Raw genomic sequence first — 12,720 nt, 5'->3', positions numbered from 1 at the left:
GGGTTCCTAGTACTCTTGCAAAATATGAAGGCCATAGACTATGACTTAGAAATTCTGGGGAGCATTTTTACAGATGCTGACTCTCATGACTAAGAGCTCTTTCATGAATTTAGGAGAAGCTATTATATAATATGTCAATCGTTTTGGTGGTTTTGCCCATTGTTGTCATTTTTCACCTGATTGCCACCTTTCTTTTTTCCACATATTCCTATACAAATGTTAATCCCAATATAAATTTATTGTTACAAGCAAGTGTTTTGATGTCATCTTTTTTGAGTCTTCCTGTGCTGCAAAGAATCTCAATGTATATGACAAATTAGATGTTAGCCTTTCTTCTTTCTTTCCCTTTTTTGTGTTATCTCACAAGTTTTCTCTCTTGTGCTTGACATCCAAATGTGTTCTAAATTTGAATTATGAAGTGATACGCAACGGATAAAATATTTGCTTATGTTTTTATATGCGAATTTGCTGTGATGAACCGTTGACAATACCATGTAGATTTTAATTTCAGATTAGGACTACTAGCATTCTAACACAAATTTGATACTGTAGCTGCTTGTTAGACTGATGACTTTCATGGATAATTCTTTTCCGTTATATTTTCTGACTTTAGGGCTGCAGCCAGACCTATGCTGTTTCTCATTTAATTCAGTTGTAGTTAGTTTTCAGATCCTCCAGAACACTACAGGCACATATTTTCAAACTCCATTTCTGACCATTTAGAAGAAAGTAATGAATTAGAGGTGAGAAGAAGAATGTGAAGATTTGCATGCAAAGCATCAGTATGTTTCTGTGCTTGCTTTTGGCACAGAGTGTTTCATTTGGGTGTAGTAGAACCGTCAATTATATAATTCTATTCCTGAAGATATTCTTTAGGGCCAAAAAACCCCACCCCAAAATGCCTTCTATTCATTTTCTTTTATAGTCCAGGGCACAAGGGAAATAAGTGATGTCAGTTTGAATGAGGAATTAAAAATATGTTCATGTTACATGGATCCATATTGCACGCACATACATACTCAAAGACAGCAACATTCCTCCTTGTTCTCAAATTTAACCATGAGTAAAAAGCGTGTTTCTTAAACTCTGTTGCAACTATTAAGATGTGATAACTCTTCTGGAGAAAAATTTAGCTGAATTGCTGTCAAATTGCTCATGAGTTAGTTTAAGCTTTTTCCTTTGGGAACCTAAATGTTTCTCCTCTTCACTTTTCATTTCTGAATGCTATTTCATAAGCAGAGAAAGGCTTTCCTTTTCAATGACCTCTTCACTCACAATTCCTCTTTACAGTCTATTTCTGCCATGGGCATTTGCCACTTTTTGGCCACGGTACACCTGAATTTCCTATTTCACGTGTGCCTTCACACTCGTGGATGATCTTACTTTTGGTGATCTTCCACGTGCATTAGAACTTAGCACAAGTGTTTAGAGCACGCTACTACTAACGAGCGTAGTCTATCCCTCTTCTAAGCAGCAACAATATTGTCCCTAACAAGGACAAACATTTGTTTTGCAGTGATTTTCAGCTTTGATTTTTGTGTTATTTGGAGCATATGAAAACCCATCAACTCGTCTAATCCATGCATGACATACGGAATGCTTTCATTGCTGCCCTCGCCTACCGACAGCCCCGATATGTTGCACCTACGCAGCTGAGCAAATACTTGTCTAGGGTGGGCCACGCACAGCCTAGGCCGGGCCCTTTCTTTCTGGGTGTTTTATAATGGGGCCTCAGCTCTCCCTGCCCGGCGCCATTAGCGGCCATCGCTCCGCACACACCCTCGCCCGGAGGGAAGCGCGAAACCATTGCAAGGTACCGAGGGGCCGTGCGGCCAGGCTGTACCTGCGGCCGTGCCATGTGGCCAAGGCCCGGCGGGGCGGCCCGCAGCAGCCCTTCGGCCGGCGGCAGGCCTTCGGCCGGCGCTCGCCCGCGGCAGCCCCGGGGAAGGGGTGCGGGAGGCCCGGGCCCTCCCGCCGGGCGGCCCGGCATTGTGCTTCCCTCCCGCCCCCAGCCCCCGCGCCCACATCCAAGGAGGAGGAGCAGGAGGAAGGCAGCGGGGGCTGTCGCTGCCGCCGCCTCGCCCACAGCGCGGCCCGGCCCCGCGGGGCAGCCGCCCATGCCGCCGGGGGGCGGCCGCGCCCCACCCCTCCCCCCACCCGAGCGCTCCCCGCCCTGGGCCTCGTCGGCCGCCGTCCGTCTCCCCAGGTGAACGCGTATCCCTCCGCCGCGGCCGCCCCCTCCGCCGCGGCCGCCCCCACCGCCGGGCTCGCAGCCCCGCAGTCCCCGGATGGAAACTGTTATGGCCGCCAACGGCGACTCGCCGGGCTATGGAGCGGGGCGAGGTAACTCCGCGAGGGGCACCGGACTGGGAAGGGGGGGGGGGGCGCGCTCTGCGGGAGGGGGCGGCCCGGCGCGGCCCGTGGCGGCGGGGAGCGGGCGGGAGGCGCGAGCCCCGGCGGGGCAGGAAGCCGCTCCGTGGTAGGGGTGAGCCGTCAAATAGTCCCGCGCCCCCCGCCCCCTCCGGCCGCGGGAAGTTGACGGGGCGGCCGGGGCTGGCGGCGGGGCGGCCGGGGACCGCGGGCAGCGCCCGGCCGCGGCGGGGAGCGGGCGACGATGCCTCATGGCTGGCGCTGGGGCCGCTCGTGGCGCCGTATCCCTCCGCCGGGCTACGCCGGGCCAGGCGAGGCGTCGCGGGCGACGCGGCTCCCCCCGGGGCCGTGTGGGCGCCCCGCGGCGGGCGGCCCGGCGGGGCGGGGGCACCGCTGCCCACCGGGGCCGCCCGAGGAGCCGGCTGGCTCCCAAGCAGGAGCTGCGGAGCGGGGTCTCCCCATTCCCCCACCCCCCCCCAATTTCGAGAAGCGCCCCGCGCTGCTGCCGCGGCCGGGTGGAGCCCGCGGCGCGGCCCTGAGGCGGTGGCAGCCCCGGGGGCTCTCCCGATCCCCGCCGGGCCGGTGTCATCGACCGCTTCGTGTTTTGTCCCGGGCTCTTCCCTGCCTCCTCGTCCCGGGGGCGGCGGGACAGCCCGCGGCGCGGCCCCGGCCCTGCTGCTGCTGGGTGAGCCCCGGCAGCGCCCTGCGGGACCGCTGCTCGTTACCGGCGGTGCCGGGAGCCCGAGCGGGCAGGCGGGGGGCGGCCCCCGGCGCGGCGGGCGTGGGCTGAGGCGGTGGCGGCTGCGGCGGCGGTGGCGGTGGCCGTGTGTCGCTGGAGCCTTGAGCGGCTCTTTTCGTACACGGCAAGTTTGCTGTGTGGCGTGGGCGTCTGTGCTTGTTAGCGTTGAGAGTGATTTGGTAATTTATTTTTACTTTATATTTTATTTCTACAAAAGCAGCGTTTTGCTGTGTCAGATTGTATCTGACCGCCAGAAGCTCTAACTCTCTGGGTTCCTGAAGATCTAGTTCTGTAAGTTCCTGCATGTGTCCAGATCTTTGTAGCAGTGAAGGCACTACTCTAAATTTGCAGACACGTGTAGGATGGGACCAAGCGTGGAAAATACTTTAGCATAGGTTTTTTTGTTGTTTTGTTTTGTTTTTAGCAAAATGTAAATGAGTGTAAACAATTTTTTACAGAAATCTTGAAAATACTACCTGCCTGGAGTGTGTTTTGAATTTCTATTTTTTTTTTTTCCCCCTGAATGGAAAACCTGTAAAAGGTACCTAACTTAGGAGTGTCTTACTTCTATCTGTCATTTCTCACTAGATTAAAGTATATAGCTAAAACTTTTTTCTCCATGTGTACTTTTTTTAAACAAAATGCTGACATATTTGAGCATTTTTGGGGGAAGAAAATTGAGGCTTAGAGCCTCAAGTGGTTACTTACGCTTGTGCTTAGTGTTGTGGGTGTGGGTTTTTTTTTTTAATGAGAGGTAACTTTGCATGCTTATGTATTTTCAGGGTTTCTATTGATTGTATCTGCTTTATAATCTACTTACTTGTGTCAAATATTGTGAAAGTTATATTCCACCCCCTACTCCCCTCAGGCTTTTGGAAAAATTTCTAGAAAATTATAATTAGGTCTTTGCTATAGAATTTATTACATTTTTTGCTTAAGAAAAGATAAGTTTATTTTGAGTTCATTTGGTGGACTGAGGTACCAGTTACTCTTTTCTGTCTTGTTTTGAAGTTATCATATATTTATGCTTACCAGGTATGAATGCCTGAGAAGTAGTGACAAAGCTAAGGTTAAAATAGGCCTTGTTAGGAGGAGTTTGCTAGTGATTTTTAATCCCACTCATTAATTTAGAATTTGTATTGTATTGTATTTGTGTTTGTTGGGAGAGAGCGTGGTATGTATTTACAGTTTTTCTGTCTTCAATGTATTAAAAATGCATGTAATGTAAAATTGTGAAGGATTTATGCTTTTCAGCTTATTCTTTGATTTATGCTTGTATTTACATCTTTAAAAATATCTTTCCTTTTGTTTCCAGACCTTTTTTCACTATTCCTCCTGACTGTGGCCTTTTCCGAGTTTTACATATTTACCTCTTCTGTGTGTGTGGAAAAATGTTAAAAAGGCTGTTGAAGAATTGAAGTCAAGTCTTTTCTTAATGTGTAAGTCTGACTTCTTCTTTGATAATGTACATTTAAAGATCCCTGGGATTTTTTTTTTAACTAGTTGTTTTTTTCTATTAAATACTTTTGTGCTGTAGGTGCTTGTCGATAGTTGCGTGCTACCCAATAACAACAAAGTTAAATTGTATTTTATGTGGTTAATTAGTTAAAGGAGATCTCAGATCAGGTTTGAATATGCTCAGCTGAGACTCTGCAAAGCAGAAATGTTTTATCCAGTTAGTGAAACGTTGCCCAACTGAGGACCACATTAACATGGGGCCAAAAGCCTGAGGTTTGTTCTCTGCAGCATACTGCGTCCACTTCTGATTTTTATAGTGTTAATTGCACACATATTTCAGGTTTCGGTATTTGACAGTATAACATTTTAACCTGAATGATAGGCAGCTGCCATCAGGATGATGTATTGCATCATGCAACCTGTAAACTTCATGTGTTGCATCTGTGTATTAAAAAAGTTCTTCAGCAAACAAGTCCAAGTCATTTTTACTTACTTATTCTTTATGTGGGAGTTCAGCTTGCTCCTGTTCAAATAAGGGATTTACCATTGACAAGAGAAAGCATTACAATACAGTAGTGTCTTGGTGAAATGGGAGTGTGATGTAGATGAGTTGTCCTTTTCTGAAGGCTCTAAGTAGAGTAGTATCCCATGTATTAATCTCCTGTGGGGAAGATGGGAAATATATCAGTGAGTTTTTTAAAAAAAAAAAAAAAAAAAATCCTGTACCTAAAGTGTTTTCATTTGCAAAGACTCCCAAGGAGGGAGTGTGTGTGTATATGTTTGTGGTTTGGTGGGGGTTTTTTTGTTTGTTTTTTGAGTGTCAGATATATAGTTGAAATCTTGCAGGTCTCATAGTTCAAGAACACAATTAGTTGAATTTATTTGATATTGGAGTCTGTATAAAATATCAAAGCTTGTTTTGCTTACTATTTTCAAGAATTGTGCAGAAATGCTAATATCTTTTCCAACGGAACACAATAAAGCATATGCTCAAAAAAAAACCCTGGTCTGCTTTTCTTGCTATGTGATACATTAACGTGGCCTTAAAAATCTTTCTATCTCCATTTTCTTTTGTCAGGTATTTACATGTTTAATGCTAGATACTTCCTTCTTACAGGACTGTGGGAGAATATTTGGAAGACCTTAGTGGTAATGCTTATGATGAAACAGCTCTTGCACTTCGTCACAATGAGGGAGAGGATGTGATCATTCTTTCAGTTTGAGTGTGAATAAATAGGATGATCTTATGAGGGCCACGTCTGTGTTGCTTCAGGGTGGGCAGGGGAATAGTGGAGAGAGAGCTGCTGATCAGATTTCAGCCAACACTTCACTGGCCTTTGCTAGGAAAGAAGAAAGTGATGCTGTGGCTTCTGCTATGGAAAAAGCTTGTCGTAAAAAGTGTTATATACGAATGAAGAAACAGTTCTTGTTCCTTTTCAGTTTTACTTTTCAAAATCCAAGTGATTTTCACTGCTATTCCATTTCTGCTGATTTTATGTTGACATGTGGGAGTGTTGTTCAAGCATAGACTTGAGCTGCTATAAATTGTCAGTGTGGCCTGTTATGGAAACACTGACGTTAAGTCTGTAGCGAGACAATGATGCTGACCATACCTATTTGAGCCTCTTAATCCATAGATGAGTACTGTTGTAAGTCATGCTCTTGTTCTGAAAAGATTAACCTATACCCAGGAACATATGGTGAGAAACCAAAGTTAACTTTTATCTGTTGACTACTTCAGACTTGTGTGATACTAAAGGCAGGCATGCAAAAAATTCATTGTAGAGCGTGGTGAGTTTTTTGGTGTTGATAAAGGTAATGTCTCCATTAGTGAGTAGATCTTTGTCGTTTTTTTTTTTTTTTTTAATTTTCTTTTTAAGCACAATAGTTAGCTACCAATAGAGTAACAAACTTGAGTAACAAAAATATCAATGCCTGCTTGAATTTGACTTGGTTTTAGTACTTCAGCTACGTTGCTAGGTTCAGTTAGTGATCCATGTCACAGGCAAGGTACTGTGTTTAGATTTGCTTGAAATCCTGAATAAGTGATAAATGCTAGCTTCATTTAAAAAAAAAAAAAAAACAAAACCAAACAACCAAGCAGTTCTTGGGATTTCTCATGCTTACAGACTGTCCTGGTGGGAGAAAACCAAAATTTCATGGCATGGAATTTCAGTGTTTTCATCTTTCAGTAGATGTTGTCCTTTAAAGCTTATTTTTCAAGATTTATGCATTTCTGTATGTGTGTGTAAACCTCCAAACAGCAAACCAACAAAGAAACAAAAGTTTACGGTGTAATGTCTCATTTTTTTTGCCTCATCCTTTTTTCTCTCAAATGCTGTTATAAAAGTCAACAACTTCCAAGATTGGCATGTATTTATTAATGAATTGTAATGAGTGTTCTAATTGCATTAGTTTTAAATGTAATATTTGCTTTGTTTGTTTTCTGATTTCAGGAGAATAAAATGGGGAAGTTCTAGAACCTTGCGAATAACTTGCTGCAGCAGTCTTGTTTGCAGGAACTAAGACTAGTCTCAAGAATTCACTTAAAGAAAAGGAAAATCTAAAATCATGCCATCTGAAAAGGAACAGTTTTTTCCTGACAAAAAGCAAATTGGTTTGTTAAAACACAATGCTGCAAAGAATATTTCTACAGATACTGCTTTGGGAAAAGCACTGGTGAATGATCCTTTAAGTATGATGACTCAACCAGCAATTTTAGATGTCAATCTCTCTTACGAACTAAAAAATGTGAAAATTGATTTACCCAAGGTGAACATTCCAAATGAAGTATTAATGAAACATGAAGTTGATAGATTTAGAAAACTCTTTCAGTGTAAACAGCAAACTGCAAGGAAGTCCTTAAGTCTAGAGAAAATAAACGGAAGCAATCCCAATTGTTCGGAGGGAAGCCACTTGCAAAATAAACCGGAAGTGCAATTTGAAGAAGGGTTGAAAACTACGGCAAAGATACTGAATTTCACTTGTACAAAGTGCAAGGATAACATTAGATACAGCCCAAATGATCTACAGAAACATTTTCAGCTGTTACACTATGGCGAGTTGCCTTTGTATCCTTGTGAGATGTGTAACTTCTCGGCTAATGACTTCCAGTCATTTAAACAGCATAGACGCACCCATCGTAGCACTTTAGTAAAATGTGAGCTCTGTAATGATGAGCATATGTACACTTTGTTGGATTTGACAAAACACTTCACATCAAAGCATTGTGTAAACGGTCACTTTCAATGTGAAAAATGTGGGTTTTCTACCCAGGATGTGGGCACATTTGTTCAGCACATTCACAGACATAATGAGATTCCATATAAATGTGGAAAATGCCATCACGTAAGCTTTACAAAAGAGGAGTTCCAGAAACATCTTCTTGTTCACACCAGTATGTTTCCTTTTGGTTGTCAATATTGCAGTTACAGCACACCACGGAAAGATTATCTTTTAAAACACATCATAGCTTTGCATAGAGACCACTTATATGCGAAAGAAAAACTGGAAAAGGATAAATGTGAAAAAAGAATAGTGAAGACTCCAGCAGGATTGAAGCTTGTGTTAAGAAGGTATAAAATGGGAGCATCGAAAAAAGCACTCTGGAGACGGAAAAAAATAAGCAGTGGAAGTGACAAAACTGGAGAAAAAAATACACAAGTGCTAAGAAGTGTGAATAAAATTCAAACAAAATCTGAGGAGCTGAACCAGTGTATGAGAGATGTGGAAGCAAATGAAGAAAAAGATCAAATTACATATACAGAAAAGCGTAATTTCACGGGTGGAATGCTCTCTGCTGCTACTGCACAATACAATAAAGCAGATGATGCAACAAGTTATGGCCTGGGATTATTGAAAAATGCTGTTCATGGGCCAACGGTATTGATGGTCAAAAACAATAAAATATCTGTTCCAGCAAATTACAGTGCTAAATTTATGGGACTTAAAATGGTAGATGGAAAACAACATATTGTTATAAAATTATTACCTACAAGTAAACAAAACTTACATTTGGTGGGTCAGAAAGCTGATCCTATTAAAGATGGTTCTACAACTCCTTTGCTACAACCAGCTGATCCCTATGGCTTGTCTTCAGGTGCTATACCACATGTAACTGATCAGCCAACCTTAAAGAACAATTCTGTTCACCCTTTAACCTCCCCTCCATTTTCTTGTTCTGCTCCTCATTCAGGAAAATCAAAAGTGGAAAAACAAAATAACTCCTTACTGTATGGTAGGAGTGTTTCTCAAACTGTAGCACCTTCTAATGTAGCTGTAGGAAAAAGTTCAAATTATTTGCCAATGAAGTTGGGCTCAACTGCACCTCCATGTGATGAGGTGACAAAAGTTGGAACTCGAAGTAGTATCTCATGGGGAAGCTATAGTCCTCCAAGTCATCCTCAGGTATTACCACCCACTATTACAAATACGCTTCACTATGACCCTATGAAAATGCCCTTCTTTCCTGAACTGAAAATACAAAATGGTGGCCTGAATAATAGTAATGGAACTAATAATCTCTATTATTCAACTTCAGTGGATTCTTCTAATGAAGGGTTGCTGTCTTTTCATAACTATTCCAAAATGGACACTTCAGATAATCCATGTAGCATTTGGATGTCAACAGATGACAGATATAAAGAATTTTTATCTAGCAAAACAGTTTCTTTTCAGAACAGTAGAAGAACTGAATCTGCATCTTCATATTTGGAGTCGATGAAAGGCATAAAACCAGAGAAAGTTGTCTCAGCCCAATCAAATATTAATAAAACTTATGGACACACAAACACTAAGAATAACTCTGTGTCTTCTAAAAGCCAATCTAAATGTGTTCTTGACAGTGAGTGTTTTATGGAGGACCAGCATAATGGCCAGCAGTATTTGGATGCTAACATACATCAAGGCTTTGAGAATGTAGCTGAGAAATTCCAAGAAAATGCCTCTGGTTGTGTTAACTCGGTCTTAATGCCTAAAATCACATCTGTTTTCTCATTGCAGAGTGAACAGGCAGCTAATTATTTATCACCTGAAATAAACCAGTTACTGCAAGATGTGTTAAAAGTGAAAGCAACTACTCAGCAAGAATCCCACAGCAAGTCAAATAACTGTGTGAAACTTCATTCTGACAAGCTGCTTTCTAGTCACGAGACGGGGAATAAAGCCTTTACGCATTTAAAAAGCTCAGCAACTGCATGTAGTTTTCAGAGGCCTCCTACTAATGTAGCCTTTCATTTATGTAAGAGAGAGTTGAACACAAGATGTAGCACAAATGAAGGTACGCATTGTGGGAGAGACAGACAGACACCTAGAGCATCATTTGATTCACAAGGAATGGATAAATTATCCAGAACTCCAGGTGTTGGTACATTGCTAAAAACTCATACAGATGCAATCATAACACAGCAGTTAGTAAAAGATAAAATACTGTCTACAACCCAAAATCCTAGTAGCTTTTCGCCAGTTCTTCAGGAACAGAAGAAAACCCTTTTAGTTCAGTCCCCTCCATCAGGATTTTTTGTTCCTTTGCACCTTGCTAACCAGCCTGGACTACAGGTGGTTTCAGGAAAATCTCTTCCGTCAACCAGTTCGTCAGATGGGCATGTGACTAAAGGTGTACCTGCATCCTTTGTTTTAAATAAAGGACCTGGAATGATTTTGACTTTTAGCGGGGCAATTGGAACAGTTGCAAATGTCCCTAGTGATAGTTCTCAGATTTTAGGGAGAGTTGCATCTAGAGAATATGGTAAAATAACCATACCAGCCTCAAAAGTGGAGGGGAAAAATGACAGTTTCAGAAGTGTAAGAAGTTCCTGTAACAGGAGAGCATGTAGTACAGCAAATGACTCATTGAATGGCATGCCACTCAAAGGACCTCTAGTAATTACAAACTCATCGGAGTCATCTGTGAAAGGAATTTCTTCTGTGAAGGTATTATCAGAGCATCAGGATGCTGTCTTTGGTTCCTTGGAGTCAGTAAACCAGCAGGAAATTAAACAGAAACAACATGTTTATGCACTTTTGCCTGATGGACAGCAGGCAGTTTTTCTGAAATGTATGACACCAAACAAGCCTGTAGTTCATAAACATAGTGTTTTTCAGGATAATGCTCATTATCAAAATTGTCAACCAAAGAAAACTGGAGCCATGCAACAAAAGCTTTTGCTGAAAATTAAGACTTCTACTTCAGATATGCTGGCTGATACCACTCAGTCAGTAAGCAACTCAGTGCCCTCACTACCGTTGGATAACTTGCAGTCCCTTACTCCTGCACTAGCACAGAAACAAACTAATATTGCTTCTAATGATGCCTTAATCTTACCAGGTAGGTTAATGCCAGCAAATGCCTCTTTGGCAAGCTCTAATCCAGCATGTTGTGTTCCTCCTGTAGAACCTGTTTATTCTACTAAGTCTGCAGGGACGCGGTTGCAGAAAGGTTCTATTGAGAGCACGCAAGTAATAACTGCTAACAACAGGAATAACTTTGGTAGTCAGAAGTCCACATGGAGCACTCGAAACAGAACCGCAAAAGTAAAACCTCGTCTAAAACAAACTGGGTCTAAAAGTTCAGAAACTGTGGGTGTGCAAAGAAACAAGAATTTCAAACGGAAAAGTAAGGATAATTGCCCAGAACCTCCAAGAAAGAAAGTAATGTTGCACAGAAAGTGTAAGGAAAAGAATCAGGCTGAAGTTGTTAGTGAATCAGGTGGCCCTTACAAAGCGAGGGCATCAAAAGAAACTGTGAGGACTCTGAAATTACTTCCTTTTAATTCTAAACAGCTTGTAAAATGCCCTCGGAGAAATCAACCAGTTGTTGTGCTTAACCATCCTGATGCAGATGTTCCAGAAGTTGTAAATGTAATGAAAACCATTGCTAAATTTAAGGGACACGTTCTTAAGGTTTCATTGTCAAAAAGAACTATTGAAGCGCTTCTGCAGCCAGCCTTCTGCAATCCTTTGGACATAACTACTGAGGATCTTTCTCAAAAGAGGCACAGGACAATAAAACCTATTAGCCCTGTAAAAGAAAGGTTTGTCTTAAAATTGACACTGAAAAAGACTAGCAAAAACAATTATCAGATTGTGAAAACTACCTCCGATAATACCTTGAAAGCTAAGTTTAGCTGCTGGTTTTGCGGTAGAATATTTGACAATCAGGATAATTGGGTAGGACATGGACAGAGGCATCTGATGGAGGCTACTCGAGATTGGAATTCATTAATGTAGTGATGACCAGTGAAGAAAACAAATACCATACATTACAGTTTTTTAAAAAGAGAATCAATTGAATTAGGATACACAAGTAATTTTGGTTTGTATTTCAGTATTGTAACTGAAGTTTAAAAATGATGCAAAGTGCTTGTATTTTAAAAGGAAGAGCAGATTCTCTATTGCCATCGAGCTTTGAGGTAGATCAAGGAGCTTTGTGGTTTAGATAACTTGTAACTAACTGCAAATACAATTCCATAAAAATATATATTATTTTTTGTTACTACTATCATGTCCTATATTTTTATTCTATAGAATGAGTCTTCAGGGCTGTTGTTCTGTACATATTTAAAAAAACCTAAACATGTAAATATTTTTATACTTTTCAGTTATTTGGTATAATTCTTGCACAGAAATTATCCCCCCCCCCCCCCCCCCCCATTTTTCAGTTCTGTGCATGCACTACTAAAACCAATTTTAAAAATTTTTTCAACTACATGCAGCTGTTACCCTGGGATTTTTGTTATTTTCACTTGTTAGCTCTTGATTTTGTTTTTCAGGGATTGAACACTATTGTTAGCAAGTGCCTAAAAGATGTGAAGCAGTTTACATTATGTCAACTGTGTAACCATAGGTCCATATAGGGCCATTTCCCCAATAGTTTCATTTAAACAAAGCCATATGTGAATGCTTTAAGCTATATTGCTATGCACATGACACTTGTACTATTTCTGTGCAGTTTGTCTACTTTCTTAGTGAAGTATTTTTCATATAAATTAATAAAACATGTTACAATTGTGTTAATACGGTGAGCCTGAGAATGGAATATGTTGAAAATATACAGTATATATATTCATAATGTATATGGTGTTTAAGAATGGTGAACATTCCTAATCTGTATTGACTCTGTCACTATTAAATTTGCTATAATTTGTGTTTACAGA

General features: G+C 41.7%; 1 protein-coding gene across 1 annotated transcript; it reads left to right on the top strand.

Annotated features, from left to right (window-relative positions):
- Positions 1-4,522: 4,522 nt before the first annotated feature.
- ZNF518A (zinc finger protein 518A) lies at positions 4,523-12,012 on the top strand. The gene is made up of 2 exons (XM_009484602.2): positions 4,523-4,548; positions 7,024-12,012. Exon 2 carries the CDS (start codon positions 7,139-7,141, stop codon positions 11,792-11,794), a length of 4,656 nt encoding a protein of 1,551 aa, XP_009482877.1. The 5' UTR covers positions 4,523-4,548; positions 7,024-7,138; the 3' UTR covers positions 11,795-12,012.
- The last annotated feature ends 708 nt before the right edge of the window (positions 12,013-12,720 follow it).

This window comes from Pelecanus crispus, chromosome 10 (assembly GCF_030463565.1).
Source record: "Pelecanus crispus isolate bPelCri1 chromosome 10, bPelCri1.pri, whole genome shotgun sequence".
NCBI lineage: Eukaryota > Metazoa > Chordata > Aves > Pelecaniformes > Pelecanidae > Pelecanus > Pelecanus crispus.
Note: the sequence above shows the minus strand (reverse complement) of the source record. Positions and strands in the feature narration are given on the sequence as shown.